Source organism: Urocampus carinirostris, chromosome 10, assembly GCF_059441175.1.
Source record: "Urocampus carinirostris isolate Australia breed hairy pipefish chromosome 10, RoL_Ucar_1.0, whole genome shotgun sequence".
In the NCBI taxonomy this organism is placed as follows: domain Eukaryota; kingdom Metazoa; phylum Chordata; class Actinopteri; order Syngnathiformes; family Syngnathidae; genus Urocampus; species Urocampus carinirostris.
Window position 1 is genome coordinate 27,783,737 of NC_142358.1, and position 26,656 is coordinate 27,810,392.

The 26,656-nt window shown below is 37.8% G+C and overlaps 1 protein-coding gene across 1 annotated transcript in view; it reads left to right on the forward strand.

Moving 5' to 3' along the window:
• Positions 1 to 26,452, forward strand: part of snx19b (sorting nexin 19b) — a 28,284-nt gene extending 1,832 nt beyond the window's left edge. The window contains exons 2-14 of the mRNA XM_088346087.1: positions 768 to 1,002; positions 2,483 to 2,677; positions 4,360 to 5,517; positions 6,271 to 6,469; positions 7,031 to 7,131; positions 7,235 to 7,354; positions 7,591 to 7,715; positions 8,898 to 8,991; positions 9,079 to 9,238; positions 10,100 to 10,241; positions 23,041 to 23,225; positions 23,310 to 23,397; positions 24,814 to 26,452. Coding sequence (XP_088202213.1) covers positions 768 to 1,002; positions 2,483 to 2,677; positions 4,360 to 5,517; positions 6,271 to 6,469; positions 7,031 to 7,131; positions 7,235 to 7,354; positions 7,591 to 7,715; positions 8,898 to 8,991; positions 9,079 to 9,238; positions 10,100 to 10,241; positions 23,041 to 23,225; positions 23,310 to 23,397; positions 24,814 to 24,937 — 2,926 coding nt within the window. The 3' untranslated portion in view covers positions 24,938 to 26,452. The remainder of the gene's footprint in view (positions 1 to 767; positions 1,003 to 2,482; positions 2,678 to 4,359; positions 5,518 to 6,270; positions 6,470 to 7,030; positions 7,132 to 7,234; positions 7,355 to 7,590; positions 7,716 to 8,897; positions 8,992 to 9,078; positions 9,239 to 10,099; positions 10,242 to 23,040; positions 23,226 to 23,309; positions 23,398 to 24,813) is intronic.
• The last annotated feature ends 204 nt before the right edge of the window (positions 26,453 to 26,656 follow it).

The window sequence follows — 26,656 nt, forward strand, 5'->3', positions numbered from 1 at the left end:
TAGATCACTGGAAGAAGGCAAGTGTAAAAATAGGCAGTTTCTTGCGGCACACTCTACAAGTTCTCATGGCACACTAGTTGAAAAACACTGCTTAAAATTTTTATCATGGATATTTCTCATAAGCCATCGAGGCTTATCTGATTAAAATTGAACAGAATCGTTATCAGAATGCACCAAAGTTATGCAATAAATTCCTGTAACATTTTGAGTACTTCAAAGGTTTTCCTCATTGTTTAAGATGTCGAATAGTCGAATAATCGAACGTTCTTACTGAGTACCTACTGCACAAGTTTTTTTTAGGATAAGTCAAGTCATGTTTATTTGTGACGCCCTTTATCACAAGGAGTCTTAAAGGGCTGCACAGATCACAGCTTATCGCAAACGACAGACTATTATTACACCACCCCCTGATCTAAAACCTACATGATGGCAAGGAAAAACCCAAAAACCTCATCATGGGGTAAATGAAGAAACCTTGAGAAGGGACCGCATATGAGGTCACCCCCCTTCCAGGATGATTATGCTGCAACGGACGTTGCAATAACAAATAACACATATATTGTAACCATAAAATACAGGATATTCATAAGTTATAGAATAGAAGTGTGTTTTAAGTCTAGATTTAAGATTTAAACAGTTCCACTGTAGTTGCAGATCGAATCTCAGTGGGCAGAGCATTCTACAGGACTATTCACACTATTATTGTTGAATTGTTTTTCTAGATTCGAACAATGACCTATAGTTTTGTCTCTCTAATGTTCTTTTAGATCTGATGTTCGACAAGCACCCCTCGGTGTCATGGCAGAGGTGCTGGGCCAGAGGTGTTATTTAGGCCTTGGAGTACTCTTTGCTTGGCTTGTTCTTTTCCATCTGCTTGTGAATATCTGGCTGCTGTGCGTGTTCACCAGCCTCCTCGTTGTACTGGGAGGATGGCTGGGCTCGCAGGCCATCTTGGAATCCAACAGCGTGATTCACCTGGAGAGGTTTATCACTTTGGAACAGGTAAATGGAAATCATCACTTTTCCAGTAATGCTCTAAGTAAGCAAGCACTTACTATGTTTGAAAATGGTATTCTCATAATGTGCACCAGATTATAAGGCGCACCCCTTGAAATAACTTTTTGCCATTTATATTAGGTATAAATAAATAAAGGCGCACTGGACTATATAGGGCATTGGATTAAAAATACAGATAGAGCTACTTCCACGGTATATATTATTCAAGTGCAACGATTTCCTGACCTAAATCGCAAAACATTGCACGCAATAGGAATTGGTCGTGCAAGTGAGAGCGCCGAAACATAAACACTAGACCACCAGTGGTACAGATAACGCATGAAACGGCATTCGATTTTATCTCATTATCACAGTACTTTTACTCACCGTGCCAGAAACGAACGTTAGTGATTGGAGATAACAAAAAGTCGTCTAATGAAATAAATGCAAAAAAAGCACAACGAGGGAAACAAGTCTTTGGTATATCTGGTGAAGAATCAGACTTAACGGTTTATTTTTTATTTTTTTTTATCTTTAGGATAACTTTTTGTTTTCTCCATTCTATAACCACGAGTAAAGGTAGTGGGATAATGAGATAAGATTCAATGCCTTTTCATTTGTTGCCTGTCCCACTGGTGGTCCAGTGATTAGGTTTTGGTGCTCTCACCACCATGACCCGGGTTCGTTTCCCGTTGCATACAATGTTTAGAAACTTTGGTCAGAAATGTTTTTCAAATGAACAGTCTTTGTACAAATATGGTAAAATACTGTTAAATCTTTTGTAGTAACGCACACAAATGAATACTTGATGCATTTACAATTTTATCCACCAAAATTTTGCGGTATACAGGGCGCACCAGGTTGTGAGGTGCACTTTCAAATTTCTGGCCATGCACCTTATAATCTGGAAAATACGGTAATAGTGATGTTGTTATAACCATAACAGTTAGAAATTATTGTCACATGTTGAACACAGATAACGTGGCTTAGTTTTGTTCTTTGTAAAATCAGAATCAAGTGCATTCATGTAAAGGTCAAAATACAAGTCGATTTGGCCATCTTTATTTGTTGTACCATACGGGATTGTTTAGTGTAAAACCGTAGTTTGTTGTATGCAACACCAAACTGCATCAAAACACACTACTCAATGAGTATACTGTTGCTCAACTAGGAATTCACTTTCAGCCGGATAAATCCAGCTAAACTTCAAAACACACAAAATTTGCAGCAACAAGCTTTAAACATAGCACCCGTTAATATAAATGTAATTAAGGGTAATCAAAGAAAACTTTTTTCTGACTTGCATTTGACTTATGTTTGAATGTCTGTGATTCATTTTGAACACAGAAAAGCAAAACAAAACATGGGATTTAACAGTAGTGTGTCAATAGTTATGATTTCTCAGATAAATTGACACCAAATTGTATGCTTAATTTATGCTCTTGACATTACCATATGTTTTTGTTAACTTATGGCCCATTTTCAGATTCCTTCAACTGCGGAGGATGATGACCACTTGGACCAAGAAATCAAGAACTCAGTGAAGAAGATAGTCAGGGACTTTGTTTCCTCCTGGTACATGCTCGTTTCTTCTGAAAGAGGCTTTGAAAATGAGGTTCATGAGGCCATGATTTCTATGGGCTTGGAGCTGAAGACACGTGCAAAGCAATTAGACCGACAGGTACTATTTTATAAGATATTTACAATACATATACTTACAGTAGGTTTTTTACAATAATGGTATGACATCCATGTTTGAATAAGTATTGAATACGTTTATTAGAAGTCGACTGATATGTGCCGAGAAGGTTGATAACCGCTATTTGGAGACAGTATCAATTTACTTTAAAAGCTTAAAAATTTGCGTAAGACATTTTTAAAAATTCAAAAAGAAACAAAGTATTTGTTAAAATCATAATAAAGCTTCAATCAAGACATTTTTAAAAATTCAAAAAGAAACAAAGTATTTGTTAAAATCATAATAAAGCTTCAATCGCTCTATGAAACCTTTTACGGTAAATACATTTGAATTTCAAAACAACTAACATGACTTCACTTTCACCTCAACCGAAAACTAACAGTTTAAAAAATAATATTGGGCGTAGCAGTAGCTCTTATAAAGGTACATAAAAACCTGAATAGTTCCCTGAAGTTTTAAAGTTAACTAGAATTTTAACAGACTAAAACCGTGTTGCAAAAAGGAATCGAAATTTCAACTTAGTTTGGTCATTAAAAGTTGTGGAAACTCCTGTTTTAGAGCCAGATTGTTGTGGTAATGATATGGTAACAGCTATCCTCTCAGCCGTCCCCTCCATTAGGCTTTTTATTCTCTCTGTTAATCACAAACAGACGCTTGATTGACAAACTAATGTTATGATAAGTGCAAATAAATCAGTCTGCACCTGAACGTGCTTCCCTAAAACAAGTTAACTACACATTTTACGTTATTTTTTAAACAGACAAACGCTTTTCTACCACAGACTTATTAAAATCTCAATATTAGCAGTTTTGATTCATATGCACGTTGGGACTCAGGAGTTAGCAGTGCTGCAGCTGTTTACTCCGCTCTAATGTTATTCTTCCTGCTTCATTGGCTCCGCTACCAGTCGTGTACCCAATGAGAAGGCGCGGTGTAAATAGCGGCCCAGAAGCAAGAGGGAGAGGGAGACTGGGCTGCATCTGAGCCTAAATAACTCCCTTTTAAATATATATATAATTGGCCGGCCGAATAAATAAAAACGTGGATACCGATATCCGTCAAATTTACAAATATCAGTGGCGATGGTTGGCCAGTCTGATAATCGGTCGACCTCTACTTTTCATTGCGTTTGTGCAGTGACCACTCGGTTGCTGACAAACATTTGATGCAAATTACACATGCAGAACATGAGTTTACATAACAATCATTCACAATTAACAATCATGTTAAAATGTGGAGGTAAATATTAAACAAAGACACCTTTAGCTTCCTGTCAAAACTTGTGTGCTCAGTCAGCTAATACACCTTCCACTTGCACCAAGCCCCTCTTTTTGTTTGGGAGCCATTTGTTTACAACTTTGTTCTTTGTTGCAGTCAAGTGACTGCTTCACTGGGGTTTTGGTTTGTGTAGCCCATTAACGTTTTAAAAATGTTTTTATTTTAATTTTCTTATTGAATTAACGGCTTTAAAAATGCTTGGGTTGTATCTGAGCGGCCACTTTTTTGTTGAGCCGCCAAAAAGAGTTGCCAAAAATGGCTTATGCTGTAGAGCTGGGTACATTTATGGTTGGAGCCTGATATTTTAAAACCTATATATTTATATTTAAGGTTCGCATTCACGTGTATTGTTGCTTCATTGGCTTTTCCCCCCTTTATTATTACAGAAGCTGACCCAAAGGATCTTGGAAATGTTTGGCTGCCATCTGCAGGACTATCTTCGGGCCAAGGAGATGGTTGCCCAGCAACAGGTTTCTCCAATTAGAAAAGCCATGAGTGATGATGAAAGGTTGTGGAAGGCATATTCCAGGCTTACCACACCTCACTGTGTAATGACCAGTGAGACAGTGCAAGTCAATTACACAAGAGCAGTGGTGGACTTATTGCTGCATGTTTTGGTGCCACCGCCACACTTGGAAACAGGCACTGGAAGATTTGTTGTCGGAGAACTCATCACCTGCAATGTCTTTCTCCCACTTTTCGATAAAATGTCTGACCCCGACTGGTTAAATCTTTTCATGATAGACATATTTGGCACTTATACTGAATCAAAGGGAATGAAAGGATCACCCGATTTGTCAGTATCACGTGCTGAATTAGAAATTGGTCGACCACAAGAGTCCATATCCACCCACAAAAGTGATGCTGATGATTCTTCTCCAACTAGTCAAACTGATGCCGTTAATTCTGTAGAGATGCCCATGCCGGAGCTAAATATGCACAATGATGCAGATCCTGGGGTCAGTTGTAGACAAAACTCTCAGGAGATAAGGAAGACCGTAAAACATTCTCTAAGTGGAGTCAACTCAAATTCCTTTTTCCAAGAAAACGATTCAGACTTGGACTCTCCATTAGCTGACAAATTGAGTTCCACTGACTCCTTGATCATGGTAGAACAAGAGGATGTTTTGCACAACCAACAGAAAGAATGTGGAATTGAGAGCAACAACAGCAGGGACTTAGATGACTTTTGCCCAATAGTCCTGATGGATTCATGCTCATCTGGCCACCCAAATGGCTCCTTTGAAAGACCAACAGAGAATGTTCTCATCAGCAGCCTTCAGAACTTGGAGAGTGAATATAGCGTCTCATCAGAAAGCCAAGAGAGGGAGCTTCCCCTGGTTGTAGAACCGTTTGAGAACACCAATGAACAGACTGCCATCAGCCCATTGCATGGTTCTTCTCCCTTGCCTTCGTTTAGTTTTGAGCCTCTTAGCAGTCCCGAGGGGCCAATAATCATCCAAAACCTTCGTATCACTGGCACCATCACAGCTAAGGAACACCGTGGGACTGGCTCACACCCTTATACACTTTACACCATCAAGGTAAGAGATCTAACTTTACTTAAAAAAAAATTCTCAATCCCAATCCCATATTTTCTCAGTGTGGGTATCGGGAGCTTGAGGTTGTTTAAGGAGATCCACATCTACAGTTTGCACAATATTCTGCAAATTCAAATTTTGTTGGAAAAGGTCAACAGAGGCAAATAAAACTCTGCAGATAAATATTAAGGTCAAGACTTTAACATGATAGAAACTCATTGTACTCCTGGGCTGGCATATTCTGCAACTATAAATCACCTGGAGGAACCAGCAGTACAAAGTGTACAGCATTCAGAGACATTGCCAACATAACGAAGATCGAAAACAAACCACCAATAAAAAATAAAAAAAAACCCAAGCTTAAACATCAAAACTGGGCCGAGACATAAAAAATGTTCTTTTAAACATTTTATGGTCTGATGAAATGAAAGTGACTCAGACCAGATGGACGGGCTAGGAGCTGGATCAGTAATGGTCTCAAAGCTCCACTTCCATTCAGTCATCAGTAAGATGAAGGTTTTGATAAGATTTAATATTGTAACAGCTAAATTTCTTATCAGGTTGAAGAACAACTTAAAATTAACTGTCCCCCACAGTTGTCCATCATTATTGCGTGCACAGTTCTTAGTGTGGAGCAGGCAAAAGACGCTTATCAGTTATTCATGAAAATATAATTGCTGTTTTTGTGGTGATTTATGCGCATTGGACAAAATAAACACAATTTAAATTTGTCTCTCCCCTTCCTATGTTCTTAAGTATGAGACGGCAATGGGTTGTGAAAACCAAGGACGCATCCAGCCATGCACAGAGGACGGGTACACATTAAACTCTGGTTTTGAGAGTCCATCGTCCATGCACCCGGTGGCTTACCATATGGTCAACAGACGCTATAGTGAATTTCTTAACCTTCAAGCACGAGTAGAAGAGAGGACAGAATTGAAAAGACTTATCAAAGGTAAGATTTTGCAATGTCACTGCTCGTATAAATATGCGTGCACATGCGTTGGGACATAAAATTGTGTTTGAGTCTACACAAAGATTAGCATTTAGATATTATAAGTGTATTGATCCCAAGAGCCAAGAAGAGATCTGCAGGTGCGAGAGCGTTCTCCATTTGGGCCCTAGTCCTATGGAATGCTCTTCCCCCTAAGATTTGATCTGCTAACTCAGTGGAACTGTTTAAATCTAGGCTTAAAGCACACTTCTATTGTATATCATGTGAAGAACCTATATTTTATGTTGACAATATCTGTGTATTATTTGTTATTGCAACATCCATTGCAGCCTGGTCATCCTGGAAGGGGGATTACCTCATGTCCGGTCCCTTCTCAAGGTTTCTTCATTTTCCTCATGTTGAGGTTTTTGAGTTTTTCCTTGCCCTCATGTAGATTTTAGATTAGGGGATGGTGTAATAATAGTCCGTGGTTTGCAGTAATCTGTGGTCTGTGCAGCCTTTTGAGACTATTTGTGATTAAGGGCTATACAAATAAACATGACTTGACTATTGTTTTCTAAGGTGTAAAAGGTCCAAAGAAAATATTCCCGGACATGCCATTTGGAAACATGGACAGTGACAAGATAGAAGCCAGGAAAGGAATGCTGGAGACCTTCCTGAAGGTGTGTAATTACTTTAAACCCGATCACATTCAGAACTGTTTTGTGTCCTATCTAAATAGCAACAGATTTTTATAATGCAGGCATGTTTTTAATTCCCATCCAGCATCTTTGTGCCATTCCAGACATTGCCAACAGTGAACAGATGCAGGAGTTTCTGGCTCTTAATACAGACGCTCGGATCGCCTTTGTCAAGAAACCCTTTATTGTTTCACGTATTGACAAGGTTTGTTGTTATATTTTAGTAACTGAAGCAACAATATACCTAATGGGTAAAAGACAAGATAGGCGATTTATCGTTATATCCTGTTGTGTGACAAGACAAAAAATGCTAATGTATGATAATACAAAGGCTTTTTAGGCCCCTATTTTTATTATCGAGGCTTTATAAAGGCAATATTAAAACGTGAAGACTGCACATGTCTATAATGCCTTTTTGCCTGTGTTTGTATCTTTATGCAGATTGTGGTGAATGCAATAGTGGACACACTGAAGACAGCTTTTCCGCGTTCTGAGCCTCAGAGTCCAACTGAAGATAATGAAGGCGAAATGGATGGGGGGAAATCTAATACAGATAAAAAGAGCAAGTATGTAATTGTATTTTCTAAATCCCAACACCATAACAAATCTAAACTCTGAGAGAAATGTGACCTCTTTTATATTTTTACTTCATAAAGTACTTAGAATTACAAAATTTCATATCAACGTAGTAAAAGTCAATCAAATAATCGCAGGTTATAAAACGACCGACTGAATTATTAAAAGTAATTCTTATGTATGGATGATGAGAGGACTGTATGAGAGTGTGATTGGGTCGACTGTGTTGTATGGTGTAGATTTGAAAAGGAAATTGAATGTTTTTGAGACAAAGTGTTAGAGAAGTGACAAGGTTGGATAAATTGAGAAATGAAATTGTGAGAGACAGAACTGAGCAAGCGTGTGGATAAGAGAGTACTCTGTTGGTTTGGACACATGGAGAGGATGGATGAGGAGCTAATGTTGAATAGGATCTACAGAGCAGAAATAAATGGAAGGACACCAAGAGAAAGGCCCCGATTGGGGTGGACGAATCGTGCACTCGTAGTGCACTGCATGAAAGAGGTCTAAATCTAGTGAAAGCTAGAGCTCTTGTTGGTCATAGGAATGATTGGAGAGGTGTTGTGAAAGGATAGTGGGATGTTTGGACGCGTTCTGAGGGATGCGGCAGGGGTAAACCAGTGAAAGCTGTCGGGCCCGAATGACATGGCCGCTTCCTTGTGTCCCGTTTCATCTGGAAGGGCGAAAGCATGACCAACTTGGGTGCCGTGGTGCTTAACTTGTTTGAGTGTTTTGGCATCTGGGTTGGCAACGGTCATTTTTTTGGGTGGTTTTTTTGCTACTTTTCCTTTTTTTCCTTTCTTTTCTCTGTTTGTCTTGCTGTCGGTCACCCCTCTCGAGGGATATGACCAGGGTAGATAGATAGATAGATAGATAGATAGATAGATAGATAGATAGATAGATAGATTTCTGAATGTAATTACATTTTAACATAGCTATACAATTTTCAAAAAAAGCTCATCTATCTTGGACCTTTGTTAGAGCACTCTTCACTCTTTGACCATCTTGAAAATAGTTCACAATTCATTCAAAGATTTGAACTTGACTTCACTATTTTATTGAGTTGTCCAATGTTATTATTCAAAAGTACCACTTATGTTAGATAAACCTAATGGTTTAAACTCTAACAGCAATATATATAGCTAAACCATTTCCGTCTCTCTTTCTTACAGATCACGCCTCAAATTCTCCAGCAAGAGTAGCACGTTTATGAATGGCTCAGACATAAAACCAACCGTCTCATTTAGTTTGGAGCCAGCTCATACAGTAAGTTATTATTTAAGGCATGGCCAATGTGATTCTTCAATGTTTTGGTATACCAAAAAACACACTTTCTTTGCTGTATGTTTCCAGATGTTTAACGGTATGTCGATGGAGGACCTGCAAAGTTTTATTCATAAACAAGAGAATATGTCTTTCACTTCTATGCCAAATTGTGAGGACAGTCCAACAGTGACAGAACACCGACTTTGCCAACAAGAATTTGCCATCGGAAAGCAAAGACAGGGACACGGTAAGGCAAAAAGTTCAAAGTGTATTCTAAGCAGCCACAGCACTATAGCATGTTAATGAAAAAACTGTGGGTTTTTTGCTTAACAAAAGGTGGGTTTGTTTCAATGCCAACCTTTTTGAACTCGAGAGCTACTTTTTTGTGACTGACCAGCGTGAAGGGCTACCAGTTTGAAACCCATTTGTAAAACCGGTACTTATGTTATTATTATGCTATTTCTCATGCCAGTTAGAAATCAAATTTCCTCGAAAACTGCTATTTTTAGAACCATTCCGCTGGTTCGGGTCCTCTTACCTGGTGCCTGCAGGCACCAAATTGGAGAACCTTGCCAAATTGCCTTTCCAAGTAAGATAAATTATGGTGTAAGATATATTATAGGCAAAAAGATAAATCATACGTTTACCTCAACAAAAAAATAGCTACCGGCCTTTTTATAAAGTAATTTGAATTATTTTTTGTTAGGAAACGATTGGTTACAAAAAGATGTAATGCTGTAATCCTTGCACACGAGGGCGGTGTTGGCAAAACGATGAAGTAGGCGACATGCTGCATTATTGAGAGCTCGAAACTATTAAATGATGCAATAGTTTGGACTTGATTTGAATATACAGTAATACAAATGGGCTATATAATCACCTCACAATTATATTTTGCATTTTTTTTAATCATCTGCTTATGGTGCATCTTCTTATCAGCCATAGTTAAACTCACCATGTTAGTTCATCCTTATAAGTACATTATAAGTACATATATTATCATAACATTATTTGGTTATGGTTCTCATTTGAATGAAAACAAGAAACATGGTTGGTCATTATTTCATTAGAGTGATTATAATAATTATTATTATTATTATTTTTGCAGTGGGCAGAGATCTTTCTGAGATGGCTTTGGCTGACATCTCCCTGAACATCATGTGTCTGCTTATGAGAGAGCAGTGGAGCTGGCTCTGCACTGAGAACATTCAAAGGACCATTAGGCTGCTTTTTGGGACCCTCATTAACAGGTGATATTTAAGTACATCTCTCCAGCTTCTACTATAAGAAGCAGGTTGTGTAACCGCAGAAAACACAAATAAAGCTTGACTTGACTTAGCCAAATTTGTAAAACAGTGATAGCAGTCTTTGTATTTTATTATATTACTACATGCAACTTGGTAGATAGATTTTCAGATTATGGTTCCATTATGTCCAAAAATGCCACAGAAATCACATTTGCATCACTAACAAAAAAATAAGGACACTTTCCTTGTTCTTCATAGTGAAAGTTGATTAAACTGTTTACTAAGGTTTTCATTTTGTAATGTCAATATCAAATCAAGATACATTTGAATGACACATACAGTACTTAAGAGCATGGAGCAGTTACCTTTGGGTTAAAGGGATAATGTGTAGATGTTGCTGTGTTGTGTTGTGCAACCCTGAAAACCAGTGCTAAAATGGACAAGGAAGAATACAAACTATGGAGATTCAAAATGACCAAGAGCACAGTTTTTCCTATATATTTTGCCCAGCCTTTTGCAAGGTTTATTTGGGGGATGATACCTGTAGCAGCAAGATGGCAGACAAGCATGTAAGCAGGCTTTAGGTGAGACTCACGTTTGTAAAATAAATGCAAATGTCTTTAATGTGATGGTTTATGTTTTGTTGCTTGCTTTTTAGATCAATATTATTTTTCTTTGGAATCATTTTACCATTTGAAGGAACTAAATAATACACAGTGTCCCTTTAAAAAAGTCAAAAACATATAAATCACTATAGAAAAGGGAGTACAGACGCTGCCCTACTTACGAACAGGATAGGTTCCGGACGATCGCTCGTAAGTTGAATTTGTTCGTTAGTTGCTTCAGTGCAAAATTTTGTATGTTTAAGGTATGTATAAGTATGTTTAAGGCTTGTATAAGTAACCTGGATTGTTTTGTACTAAAAGATAAACATTTCATAAAATGATATTCTCTATAAACATAAATAGAGTTAAGTAACCTACTTTTGAAAGATGCACTCCAAAAGGTCCCCCTTCGTGGTAAAAAGTGGCCGATAAAAAGCGTTCCGACCCTTTTTTCAACCGCATCAAGCTTTCATATTCCACTTTGATTTCAAAAGAAACGGCTATCCTCTTCTTTATACTGTATACCAACCATATTGAATGGATGCACGAGATTAAACAATAAAAATGTCAAAGTTCTTAGCGAGCTGGACATACAGTATAGAATGTTTACACACGAATTAGGAAGAGGAAGCTGATTTTTTCACTTCCGGGTGGATGCTGGGTGACCTCAGACAACGCCACATGCCGGTGACGGCGGAAATAAGCACCACAGTAATGTCCTGTACTCAGAAAAAGGTGCACACAAGACAAAATCTAACTTGGAGCAATGTCCGGATATTTTTTGACATCCCGAAAAAAAATGTTCGTATGTACCGTTCTTCCTAAGTCGAATGGTCGTATGTAGGGAAACGTCTGTATAGCAACATCAAAATGAAAGGCAACACCAATAATTCCAATAACTCATTGTGTTAGGTTTTGTTTGGGTTTATTGATAAATCAGGTGTGTTTAAGGAGGAAAACCTCTGAAACATGCAAAAGTGAAGCACTTGGGGATAAGTGTTTGATACTTGCAGCTTTAAAGCTTGTAAAAATGTGCCCACATAGCAAGTCAAGTGTTTTTTTTTAGTTTTTTTTTCCTTCAGGTCGGGGATAGTTCAAGGTTACCAAAACGGTTTTGGACCTCTTTTCTCCAGAAAGAATATTAAGATAATTTGCGACAATTTGCAACCTTGGACAAACCCTGACAGAAGAAAAACAAAATTCGATATGCTGCTCTGTTAGATATAAAGTTCAGAGTATTCAAAATGGCATTTGAACTTGAGTTTTACGTGGGATCACTTTTGGTGGTTTTGCATTTTTTCCCAGCAAAACTTGGGAACAACATTAGATTGTAAACTTATCTAAGTTGGGATATTCCCATGAAAAAGATTTTTATGGGCCAAAGTTACATGGAAGACATGCTGGCCGGAGGTTGGATCTTGGGCCTGGGCCCGAAACCGACCGAGGATATATACAGCATGCACTTACTTTTACTCAAGTAATTATTTAGATAAATAAAATGCTTACCAATCTATCTGTTGAACTCAAAATCACCAACAGCAAATATTTGTTTTTCTCCTCGGTGTTGGGGGTAAAAGAAGCGCGGCTTCCTTCTTCCACCTCCCTTACGTCAGACGTCATTTCTGCTTCTTGCCAACAGCTTGCAAGCTTTACAAACATTCTTTCGGCTTTTTCACCATATCTTTCACTATTAGCAGCTTGTAATCTGCAAAATTTAATTTTATTTCTGGTGCCATTTGGTTCAGTCCTACTTTCGTCCGCTGCATGTCGCCGAGATGCACACTCTGATGCCAAAACGTTCTTTTAGGCGCTGCACTTGCACTGCACACTTGATTTGAGTGACACGGCCCCAAGTAAATCCCAAGATGCGTAGTTCAGCCGAAACGCACAATTCAGCGCTGAAGTACGTTGGCTTGAATAAAGCTTCATGTTTACATTGGCGGCAAATTAAAGCTTCGGTTTTATTTCGGGCTCGTTTATCAAATTAATGTGGCGGGTTCTGATGGGTTCGGGTTGATATACCCACGACTCGGGTTGGGTCGTGCTAATTTTTTAAGCCCAATCTTTCCTATGCTGGGTATTGAGAGAGTTTATAAGGTTGGAGAAAACTGAACTATGTTTTATAAAAAATAAGCCTTACGCTTCTGGAGGCTTCCTTTTACTTTGTTTACTTTCATGATCACTTGTTATCTGGTTTTTAGGAATAAAAGTAAGAAAAATCTACAATGCCACGTCTGCAGAAACACTGTATGTTACAACACCAGAGACCATGATAAATTACCAGAACGTTTTTTTTTTCTGATAGCTATTTCAAATAGCTGAAAGTAAACTAATATGCCTACATTGCTGTCCACTCTTGGTCTCGCAGTGTGACCTGATGCTCCCTAGGGTGTTGGTACCTAAATATTGTAGCTTCATTTTGATACGCTGTCTGCTATTTTAAACATTTCCAACGGCCAAGTATGACCGGTTTTTGTTTGACCTCGTCTATATTAGGCAGCGGACTGTCAACGCTGCCCCGACAGTCCTGTGTGGCAGGTATTTCTTCTCATTTGTCATAGCACAACATACTTTAACTTTCAATTCCTATAGTTAGGTTAACCCCGAGAATGCAGTCTTGAACACAAAAGCAAATTGCATCATTTTTTCGTGCATTTGCTTTAAAAATAGATAAACATTTTAAAGCAAAAGCAATTTTGAAACCCCTGTTATAGCTTTTCTCTTATAGGTTATACAGTGCTTGGTTTGGAACACTGCTTGCAGTAGCAGAAACCACCAAGGATTTTGCAACTATGATAATTTCAAAATAGTGGTTTCTGAAGCCACAAATGATTTATGGTTTTCTATTGACACCATTTTTGACCAAATATTGGCAAAAGAGATGGCCCAATTCCACTTTTTCACATCCAATACTGACACAGTAGCAGTTTAAATTATTTTTGTCAACAGAAGGTGTATTAATTAATTGTAGATCTTTTATGTCTTTTACGGCCCTTCAAGTATACGTTTCACCAAGTTAAAGATGAGGACGAAATTTAGTAAGCAAAGTACTAAAGTATAAGTATGTAATAGTATCCACCAAAAGTGCGCCCTACACAACTATATACGATCTTTGAGTTTTGGTCGATGCACAACTGTGGCATGCATATATGAGCTTGTGCTGATTTGTACTTTGGCATTCAGGTGTAAATGAGAATGTAAGGGAAGAAATCTAAATTGGAGGATATATATCATATCTATTTGTTATATGCATGGGATCTAATAAAAGCAACCATTTTGGCCTAGTTTACTTTATTTTTTTGGCTGATACCATTGTGGGTGCTCAAATCTTATGTAGACACAGATGCCAACAAGAACAAATACCTGTTGTACCCGAACGTTTAGTAGCTCCAATTTCTCCCAAAGTAATAAATAAATAAATAAAGACCTATACCAATATTTTTTCAATTGTCATTGAATGTGAAACAACCCCAAAGGCAGCCAGGTCTTGATCATTAAAGCTAGAAGTATCGGTGTGTATTGGTGCGCAACGATTCTTGGTATCAAGACTCGTCAATCTCTAAAGAAAATCCAGCTCAATCGGTAATGTTGTTATTGCGTAGAAGACTTAACCGTGTTTCTGTGAAAACCTCCAACATGTGTATCAAGTTCCACTTACTTACTTTGGCTTTGTGTTTTCTTAACCTTGAAAACAATCCAAGTTCAAGTGGTGCTGCAACTCTCCCAGTCTTCTTCTGCACCAGTGTCTTATTGACTGAGTGATCCTTTATTATCACTTCTATAAACAATTCTGATAGGACCTCGGGTCCTTGATGACAACTTGATGTCTTAGCTGAGGATGAGTGGAGGAGTCAAAGCCCGTCAGCAGATTTCTTAATGGAATGACTTGAGGCCTGCAGCCAAATGCATTCATTTTACTGATTTAGTTTTGCTGTTTCTATTTCCCTATTTGATGGGATATTTCTTTGACGTTAAGTGCTTGTTTCTGTTTGCAAAACTGAATTGGGTTTTTCAAGACTAGAACCTAGAATGCGATTTTTGTACTAATTAATGTAAGTTTAATGTGCTCTTTTTGGTCAGTTTTTTATTCGTGAAGCAACTGTTTTTTGTTTTTTTTAATTTCAATGGTATCTGACAATAAATACTGTCCGTTCAACAAATAAATAGTCTTTGTGCAGTGTAATACTTGTGGGTTTTGACACAACTGGGCCATTCTTTGCCCATTTCTAGGTCCTCTACTGTTTTTCCATCTGAAGATTTTAAAAACGAGGAAAAAAATTACTACGACAAATCTTATAACTTCTCATTATATTCATCACCTGGTATCTGTTTTGATATATTTGCAGGATTTCAACAGGAGCGATTTCTTTTGGGGTTATATTACCCCTGATTTGTTAACTTTTAAGAGCTTTGATGTCTTCCAGATGGAAGCTTAGCTGTTGTTTCTAGTGGTTATTATATTGGACACAGTCTATGAACTGGAACCTCTTTCTAACAGCATGCATTTTTTATCATGTGCTAAGCCAAAATTCGACCACCATAAGTCATATGGTAAACTAGTACGTTTCCCTCTGAATCCTTTAAAATGAGATTTATTATTATCTTTTTTAAATGAAGACTCACTCAAATGTTTGAGTAATGTGGATACTGCTGGTATTGGACAATACTGGACCAGTGGACTATGAGACCGATTGGCAATTGATAAGGAGCAAGTATTTAATTGGAGTTTAAAAAATAAAGAAAATATGTTGGCTAAATAACGCACAAGTATTAAATTAATTTTGTTAGAATGAAGTGTAACACAGGTCTATAAACCCGCACACTCCTCAAAGTGTAATTAGGCTGTCAGGAAGGTTTGTGTCACCAATTAAGGTCAGAGTTAAAGCAGCGAAAAAAGCGTTGTGAGCTAGTCTTTCCCTTTTTAGTCATGGGTTAAGTTCTAGACACAATCAGTAGATGCCAACAAGTTTTTTTTAATATTTTGGCGCTATCATAGTCGACATTTGCTTAGGCTGCAAGACTGTACTTGGCGAAGACACACCACAGAAATTGGTGCCCCGATAACCCAGGGTGTTAAGGGAACTGTGAACTGCGATAATAATAATTGTCAATGTGCAAATTCTGTTGGCATCTAGTAGTCGTTTTTCCTGCTTCAATTCAAGTTGACGACAAAAATAGTTCTCGAGTTTTTTTCAACCACTGTGCCGCACACTGGTGTAACTCATTTTCGTACTGTGCAGTGGGTAATTATCAAATGTGTATGCCTATGCGGTCTAGCATCTTTCATTTGGATTTACTTTTCCCAAAGATGCAACTGCACTTACTTGTTGTGTGCTATGTTTATTTTTTAAATGTAAATTGGAGAAAGTAATGTTCCTTGGCTCAAAAAAGGTTGAAACATATTGGATTAAGATACCAGTAATCAATATTACTTGTATATAACAACCCTCAAGGTATCACCTTGGAGCTGTCATCAAATTTACATATCTTGGAGCTACAATCTCAGAAGAGGGGTCAGAATCAGAAATCGTGGCAAGTATAGCACAAACCACAGCTGCAGTTGCCAGACGTAACCCCATCTGGAGGGACAAGAACATTGCTGTGAAATCAAAGATCAGACTAATGCAAGCATTGTTTACTTCCTTCATTCTCTTTGCTGGCAAGACATAGACTCTCACAGCAAAGCTAGAAAGAAAAATCCAGGCCTTGGAGATGCTACAGGGACTTCTAGGCATAAGCTCCCTAGCCCATGTGACAAACAAACTAATGCTTATCACCATCAAAAGGCACATGGGACTCTACGAAGAAGTTGTCAACTCTGTGCAGACAAAAACTGCAGCAGTATGGTCACGTTTCAACATCAAGGAATGGACTAGTGCCAACTTTGCCACGACCCAAACTCAGGCCAGAACCTGTCAGCCATGGAGAAAGCTGTGCAGAGTTGCGTCCTCACTGGTGCCCTGACAACCCTGGCGGTTAAGGGATATTTGAACGTGAATTGACATTTAATAGAAATAATTCAAGCTTCAAAAATATAATGCTGTGTCATTTACGATTTTATATTGGAAGGTAAAACCCTTTAGAGGCCATGAATTGCACTCTACACTCTTTTCACGCTATGTCACAAGTGAAAATGACACCCAATTATCGCTGTGTGGGTTCAGTTACACGAAAAGCTCGGGCATACTGTGACACCGTTTTAGTACTTGCAGAAGGATCTTGATGGGGGTAAACACTGTGTTGTAAATAAAGACGGTCACAGGATGAGGTCATTGGCCTCTGCACATCTGATGTCTTGTTTCAACACTCACCTGAGGCCAGGCCCTCCTGAGATGTGCCACTGAAGTAATGCTTCATCTTCTGCCTCCAGAGACGTACATACTTAGGCAATGACATCACGTCTGTTGAAAAACTCGTAGGCTTAATATAGCTCGTACAGGATTGGGTTTTGCTTGTCTGCGTTGGCCATAAATGGCAGCAGAAAATCAAAAGCACTTTGTACAGTTGTTGGTCTTTTACGTACGTTGGCTACAGAAGAACTTCTTGCATGATGTTTTTTTTAAACAGCTGTCGTGTGGCTTGTCGTAATGCGAAACACATGCTCGTAGGTTATTTGGGACTTGTGTTCCTTTTTTTCCTGTAAATTAAGTTGAGTATTTTTAACTGGGCTGCTCAGCAGTTGTCTTTATTTTTAAAATGTTATCTATTTACACAATATAGCAGGTTGATGGACGAGACACATGATACTGTGGTATTTTCCCTGTACCGCTTTACGAATATTTTTTTGACAGTTGAGCTGGAAAACGACTGGTGGGTTTTTCGGCAGCAATATTGTAACAGAGAGGAAGGCTTTACAAGACTGCATTATCGTATATAGCAGTACTTGGCATTTGGTTGCTCTGATTGGCTGAGAGCTGTGTAAGGTTTATTTTGGCCAACGGGAAATCAATCCCTATGATGATTGCCCTAAGGCTTGAGTGGTGTTGACAGCTAAAAGATAATTTTATGAATGTTGTTCTAGTTAAGACTGATATCTAGTCGCAAAAATATATTAGAAGTATAAAAAGCATTGATGTGATAGGCTTTGAACCAATATAATTTGGATCTAAACTTCCATTTACAAATTTGGATAACCTGTCCCACAAGCTCAGTATGCATTTACATGCTTGTTGTGAATTTAAACACATTCTAAAAATGTAAAATTCAACATCTTACCATGAAATATATTCACCCAGACTGCTAGACTGGTGCTATCCAATTACTTGTACGAGAGATTGAATCTCAAAATTTGATGCAATCTCATTTAGCCCCAAAAAAACCCGCAACTGATTCATAATGAGGGATTGAAATCTGGTTTATACCAGTGTCTGAAACTCATGACAAAAAGTTACCGGACTTCAGGGCAGACAACTCTGAAAAGTTGCCTGCCCAGCCATAAAGTTGCCTGGCCCATTTTTCCCCAACTTATAACACAATAAGAAAACTAATCGCAAAAAAAATAAAATGTTGCGGAGTATTAAGAATTGATAATCAGAATATATAACAGAAGAACACTTGAAATTAAAGTTTAAATTTAAAGTTTATTATGAATCTACTAATAACATTTATTGCATGTACATGACATCGCTGTTTTCCATCTGCCATCAGTTTGTACCTGTATTTACTGATCTTCATTCATGCCATGTTTGCGTTGCGTCGTCTGCTGCAAGCCACGTAAACTCCTTTTTCCACGATGCTTTTAATGTACGTTTACGTTTTGTAGCGTCGTCAATTTTGTTAGCTTCTTTTGAATATTTCTTCTGGGGCTGAGGTTTTAGCTTGATTCCTAACCAGTTATCCATTTTTCTTGTGTTCTCAGTGCGTCGAATTTAGAAAATGATATGCGAATGCACAACCTTATAATGCTCAGGAAAATCCGGATGCACGAAGTTATTCGATGCAGGCTTCTGATTGGCTGCCGAGTATGCAAATTTCCCCCAAAAATGAAATTCTGAAATTTCCAAGCCAAATGAACATTTTGAAATCGGAATAAAGCAAACGTTTGATTTGGAAAAAATAAATCTTTGTTTTTTTTTCTTGAAAAAGTTGTCGGCCACTTGGGCGGAGACGTTTTGTAAGTTGTACGCCCGACGTAAAAGATGCACGCCCCGGCGGTCTGGGCAGACGTTATTTCTGACACTGTTTATACATAAGAGTTGTTTCATCGGCTTGGATTTTAAAACGTCCCTAGTTTAAAATCAAAGTCGACCTGAATAATTACCTAAGAATATTTTGTTGGATTTATCTATACTCTTCCAAAACTTTTATTCCATCCTCCTGCTTCATTTGAGGATTCGGGCCAAGCGTTTTACGTGTTTGGTTTTCATTTTGGTGAATCCAAGTATATACACAAAATGCAGTTTTTAGACTATTGGTGCCCCATACAAATATTGCTATGTAATACTTTGACTTGACTTTGACTTGACTTTGACTTTTAGGGGCAGTGAATGTATTGATTTTAAACTATCCGATCAAATCTGAATTTCTATGTTCTTAGCATTCACTGGATTTATTTTTACAGATATGCAAATTTTATTGACCAACTTCAAATTAGGTCCCAATTTCATGGTTTTATACTACATGTATATGTTTTTCCTCACTGTCTGGTGCCTTTTTTTCCTGGCGTAGTCACAAAAATAAAGTGTTGGAATATAGAAAAAAATATTCACAGCTGTTTCACTGATTCTAGTAGAATACTGTATGTGTGCAGAGATGTTTTTCTCCAGCACATTAGGTACTGTGTCTGATTTAGGGTATTTTAGTAATTGGAGTGTGGATCAATAGGGTCAACAAGTTTGTTATATTTCCACATCATTATTCCCCATGTCTTCAATCTGGAAATGGAATACTGTACTCCTCCTAAATTTCCCTAAATTGCAGCACATGCACCAGTTCTAAAGTGATTGAATGCCTTGGGGATATGGAATGTTATTGACATTAGCAAGGTTTTGGGGGAATCATTTTATGACCAGCCAGGGTTCTAGGAATATATTCAAAACATTGTAATTTTCCCTAAAAGCAGAGGTCCCCTCTTGTCTGTGAGGGCCATATAACGTCTCTGATAAGGAGCCGGGGTCAGTTTGTAAGAGGAAAAGTGTGACGACTGCAGGTGAGCCTAAATGTTAAAAAAATATATTATTTTCCGGAAAGCTGCAATTGATCTTTCTGGATTCTTTACGGAATAAAAGTCATAAAATAAATAATAAGACTATTATAAAATAATTAAATAACAAATAACCCTCTCTGGATTCTTTACAAAATAAAAGTCACATAATAAATATAACACTATTTATGAAATTAAAAAACAGCCAAATAAAATTCTGGGTTATTCACCGAAATAAAAGTCTGTGGAACATAAACTTTCTGTTGTGCAGTGCTCAGTATCATAGGTCCAAAATCAGCTAAGTTATCAGACCACTGAACTACTATTGGTATTGATGACTCGAGAAAAGGCATTACGTTTTATCTCATAATCACAATATTTTGAGTCACGGTACTAGAAACAAATGTCAATTTTGTTGAGCGTTTCACATCAACAAAATTAGCATTCTTCTTTGGTCCTGTGAGATGAAAACCTATGCCTTTTCATGTGTCATCTACATCACTGGTAGTCAAGTGGGAAGAGTTTGGCCCCCTTACCCTCGCAGGTTTGAATCCCAATGCAATAAAATGCTCTTCATTATGCTCTTTAGTATTGTTTAGGAGGCTGGAGCAATTGTGTAGGCGAGCCGTAGTGTGAGGACCACTGATTACAATTGTATTTGTTGTTCAGCCTCCAAATATGAGTCAAGCCGGATAATGTGATGAATATCGGTTTGGTTTCTGGCCTTTAAAACAATGATATTGTCAAAACAAAGGAACATCTCCATCAATCCAATGTTCATGGTTTGTGGTTTACGGGGAGATCAAGTAAACCTCAGCATTGTCTTTTTACTGCAGGACCCTTGGATCAGGATTATGCTACACATGATGATTTATTTCTTTGATTTTGCTTGCAGGCTACAGATGAGTGATTTCATCTGTGAGAGCGTAGACTATTTTCAGTACGTTCCTGTGGGTCTTTCTCATATATCTTTTTGATGTAAATGAGTTCACCAACAAAAATGTTGTTAACTGAAACCAGGACAGCAAGTTAGTCAGTATTTTGATGCTACAAAAAAAACAACCCCTTATCCCTTTGGATTTTAACTGACTTTTACTGTATATTTATTAAGCTTTAACGTGTAAACCGATTGCACATCATTGAAATAATTAAAACTGCCTCATTGAGCTTGCAAGACTCAATAGTCTCCAAGGCGCTTGTCAACGACATCTCTTCCATAATAATCTCATCACTTAAGGGTTGTCTGTGTCAGACCATTTAACTGCTTCATTTCAAAAGATTGCGTTGCAGCGACACATATAGTGCGGTTTTGTAAAACAAACATTGTGCACCTGCTTAACTTTAAATATGACTAAAATTAAACGGTTACTGGAAGCATGTCTGGACCCCCAGTTTCCTCTAAAAGTATTGGAACGGGGTGGCCAATTGCCATGCTTTTGTTGGTTCATGACATTTGGGTTTCAGATTAAGTGTGAATATGAGACTAAATAAGGACTGACTATTAATCAGATGAAATATCTATGCTAGTTTTGTTTAGAATTGTCTTTATTGTCAGTTATAAAAGCATAGTTAACATTACTAGGCATGGCATTCTAGGAGAATATCAGGATAAATAGGCAAAATAAATACTTATAACATATAGGTAGTGCTTGGAGACTGGCTTAAGTTGTAAGTGCATCAACAACAGTGTAATGAAAAAATAGTGCAATGAAATTTAGAAGCAACATACTACTAAAATAAGTTGAGAAATAATATATGAACCCCCATTCCTCTATACATAGCCAAGATATTTTTTTTTCAGACTTTTTTTGTCCTTGTTTATTGTGGTGACGGCCCTGGGGAGGAAAAAACTATTTGTTTTGAGGGACATGCGTGCCTATCAAAGGGCACGGCAGGAGTGAAAGGAGTCCTTCATTATGTATTGTTGTCGGCTTTGCTGCTGCATCGCGAGTTGGCAATGTCCACCAGACTAGGCAGAGAGCAGCCAATGATTATCTGGGCCGTGTTGGTGACTTTCACAATGACAAAAGATATGTTTGTTAAGAAAGGCGGCACGGCAGATGAGTGGTTAGCACGTCCGCGACACAGTTCTGAGGTCATGGGTACAAATCCAACTACCAGCCTTCCTGTGCAGAGTTTGCATGTTTTTCCTGTGCCTTCGTGGGTTTCCTCCGGTCACTCCGGTTTCCCCCACATTCCCAAAAACATGCATGTCAGGTTAATTTTGCCGGTCGAAATCGTCCCTAGGTCTAAATGAGTGAGTGAGTTGTCTGTTTCTGTGTGCCCTGCGACTGGCTGGCAACCAGTTCAGGGTGTCCCCTGCCCACTGCCTGACGATAGCTGGGATGGGCTCCAGCACCCCTGCGACCCTACTGAGGACAAGCGGTGTGGATAATGGATGGATGGATGTTTGTAAAGATAAAACATGCTTTGATCAAAAAGAAATTATAATTTATGATATATAATACAATAGACCACAGACGGGAAACAGCAAAATACTCTGTGCATGTAGTGTAATTTTCTCATTATTGATACAATTTTCAAGAAATTTCCGTAGTCTAATTATTTGTAGTGCATTTATTGTATTGTTTTTAGAACCCTCCCATATTCAGTCTTAGTGTCATTAGGTTCAGGCCTGACCGAAAGGTCAGTCTACCCCAGCAACACCCAGCCTATGAAATGTACTGTACTCATCACAAGAGTTTAGTCCAACAGTTACGCAAAAGGCTTTGAAAGGAATGCATTGAAATCACCTGTAGTGCGAGACCATGCCTAGTGGGACTTCGCTACTCCACTTGAAGTTCCAAATCCGAATAGGAATGCAGTGAGGCACTGGCTACATTTGAAAAGGGTTGACTGGCGTCACAGCGAAGTCTCAACACGTTGAAAATAAGCATCGCTTTATTAACCCGTGTAATCAGCTTGCCACGATTGTGTATTTGCAGGATATTATATTGTATTAGAATAATATTGTTTAATGATCCTGAAAATGTGCACTCATTTCGTTGAATTCACAAACGTTCAAACACGCAACTCTGATGTCTTTCAATTTCAGATGGCTGGATGTGAGTGTAGCCAATCTGACGTGTACCCGATACTGGATCCATTACCTTCAGGTCATCCAGGAGTCTGTATGGCCGGGAGGAGTTTTGCCCATTTCACCTCCAATGGAACGATGTCAGCAGCAGAAAGACAACACTAAGACACAAGCTTTGCATTCCCTGATGGGTCTTCTGCCAGGTACACGATTTCAAATACGACTTTCTTTCCTGTTCTTTAATATGAACGATGGAGCTTTTAATTCCATTGCCTTTGTGTCTGCAGAGTTCATCACAGACTTGCTTAGCTCCGAAAAGTACGAATTGAGTTGGCAGATTGTTCTTGATTCTTTCCAAAATCCTTACATAAACAGGTAAATTATTTTATTTATATGGTATGTATGAACATATTTCTTTATTCCCCATGTGATTCAAGTAAATGAGTGGTTAACAGATCAAAACGAGTACAGATGCTGCCCAACTTACGATCGTCCGTAAGTTGAATTTGTTCGTAAGTTGCTCAGTGTTATATTTTGTATCTTTAAGGTTTATACAAAAATGTTTAAGGCTTGTATTGTTTTGTACTTAAAAAATAAACATTTTATAAAGTAATAAGCTCTATAAAGATAAATAAAGTTGAGTTTTACTTCCTTTTGGAAGATTAACTTCAAGAGTTAGGCGACTTCCTCCCCTGTGGTTGAAAGTGGGCGAAAAAAAGCAATCCAACCATTTCTCAACTGCATCAAGCTTTCTTATTTCACTTTCATTTCTAAAGAAACGACGCGCCTCTTCTTTACACTTTACACCAGGGGTCGGGAACCCTTTTGACTCAAAGAGCCATAAGAGCAAAATATATTAATTTTATTTTGGGAATGGGCCACACCATATATTATGAGACAAATTTACTAAATTGCTAAACCCGTGCCCCAGACAAAAGCTTAGTCTTCAGCACATTTATTTTTGATGATTTGATAAAAATTATGAAAAGAGAATAATGCCAGAGCCCGTGTCCCAAAATCAACAAACATACCACTTTAAACTTGTCTCTTTCTTGCAATTACTCAGGATCGGTTAAACTCATTTTGACCCATTTTTTTCATACATATTGGTTTCAAAACCAGATGCAAGAAGTTATTTTGTAAAAACGTCACAACATTCTGAGAACAAGGAGCCTGATGTGCTTACCTTTGGCGCAGACGGCGTAGGGCGAGAGATGAGAGGGAGTGCTTGCCCTTTTTGCATATCTCCACCCATCCCTCCCACTCACCCAATCAAATAACTTGAAATTCTCTTCCGGTGTTTTGGTGTATTTACAGTTTGTTCTGTGGATTTATCATAAGGTATCTGAACACTGAACACAGAGTATATCGTGAGCTTTTATATTAAGGATTCTTTAGCGTTGTACAGCAAAACGAGGTTTTTTTTGTTTTTTTTGGGGGGGGGCGTGACATCTTGACTGTAACTTGTAGTGAAAAACGTGCCCTATATATTCTGCGAAGTACTGCATTGAAATTCAGCTTTAGTTTAGCTTTGCGTGTATTTGAGAAGGATTAATGGCTCATGTTTTGAACGAGATGGAGAAAATTTACATACGTTCAAATTTGTCTCTGAGCCACAGGTACTCATAGAAAGAGCCATTTATGGCTCGCGAGCCATAGGTTCCTGACCCCTGCTTTACACCAACCATATTGAATGGATGCACGAGATATTAAACAATTTTAGTCACTAAGCACAGTTAAAAGAATGGTTAGTAAGTCCGGTAATTATTCTTTCATGTTCTGTTTTCTTAGACACCTGACCTACAGCATTTGTGACCTTCTATTGGAGTTCCTAGTTCCTGAATTACCCGAGCAAAGCTTTCAAAGAAGTTTGTTGCAGAGTCTCTCCAAGAACCAGGAAAAACTTTTGGCTTGAGAACACAACACGACATAACTGCTAAACATCAATGCCCTTTGTTGTGGCTTTGCCAATTTTTTTAGTTATATTATTTAGTAACTCCTTGATGATTCAGCAACCCTTAACTAAAAGTATGATGCCCAAACGTGAGAATAGTTTAAATGTAGAATCTAATCATCGTTTGTTTTACTCCAAACAAAGGTTTGATCAATTTGATCCTTTATCAAGGCCAAAGTCAGTGTGATAACACAACTAACTACTGTTTTTTCTGTCTCAATGAAGAACTATGAACTACTGTAGTACTGAACCTGCTTAAACTCAATAGTCAAGCTTCACATTTGAGATGGAGGTAAAGTATTTCAAAGCATTTACTCAAGAGTTATGCTTCAAAAGCTTTAACTCGAGTTAAACTCGTGATAAAAAAACAGTTCAAAGATAACACTCAAGAGTTTTGAAAGCTTTAACACAAGTTAAAGCAGCATCAAAGCTATAAATCGAGAGTTAAAGTATTCCCAAGAGTTAAATCCTCAAATCAATAACTCAAGAGCTAAACTCAAGAGCCAAAGCAGCGTCACAGCTTTAACTCAAGAGTTAAAGAAGCTTCGAAAGCTTTAACAGAATAGTTAAAGCCCCAAAGCTAAAACTCAAGGGTCGAAGCTGCTCCTTGGCTTTACGACAAATAATCCTCACTGCTTTAACTCAACAGCTAAAGAAGCTTTAAATCAAAAGAGTTAAACTCAAGCATCAAAGTTTTATCTTTAGAGATGAAGAATTTTTAAAGATTTACCTCATGATATAAAACAACTGAACTTTCTTGTGTTTAGTAAATGTATATTACACACCATTAAAACAATCTGCCTGGTTAAAAACAACCCGATTAACATATTAATATTTTTATATGTATTTAATATATGTTTGTTATTTGTGCCAGTAGTGCCAGTATGTCTTTTCTGAAGCTGCAATTTTCATTTTTGCTTTTATGTTGTTTTATATGACTGCTGTGCAGCATTTTAAGTAAAACATCAAGTTCCCATTCTCTGGTGTGACCACTGATATTGTTAAAACATGAAAACATGTTAAATTATTGATGAAAAAAAATTGTAATTTCTGTTCTCATATTGTCAAAAAAGAAATGAAATGACTGTCTTACTGTAAGTTGAAAACCAACGTGTCATGGCTTTGCTGCAAGCAAAATGCAGGTTACGTTGCACTTTGATATAGTACTTCTGCAACTTTATGAATTTAGCGTAACACGTACCGAAAAGGTACATTTTCAAGCTGTAAGTACAAGTTACGCCTATCTTTTATTTCTTATTTTTAACTCCTCCCTCATAAACACATTCAAGCAACTTAGTGTTCATTTGCCCTAACAAGCAACTTAGTGGCATGTGAAGATATTGTGCCAATACCCTGCGTAAACCTTTTCTTTTTTTGTCTTTTTCTGCCTGATCCAAATAAATGTATTTATGGTTTGCATGGTGTGACTTTCTATTTTTTCCCAAATACATTCTTTCCATTGAGCAAAGCCATTGATTTAAGAGTTTTCATTTGTCAACTGTTAGCTTTTAGCAAGTGTTGATATTTTACAGCTTGTCAGGGAAATCACCGGATCCAGTGTTTTGTTTTCCATATAGTGAAAAATGACGTCCTATACAAAGGTCTGTGATGCAATTATTATTCCCACTTGTCATTTTCCAGTATTTTCCACAAATCGTTACTGTTCCTACAGTTCAATGG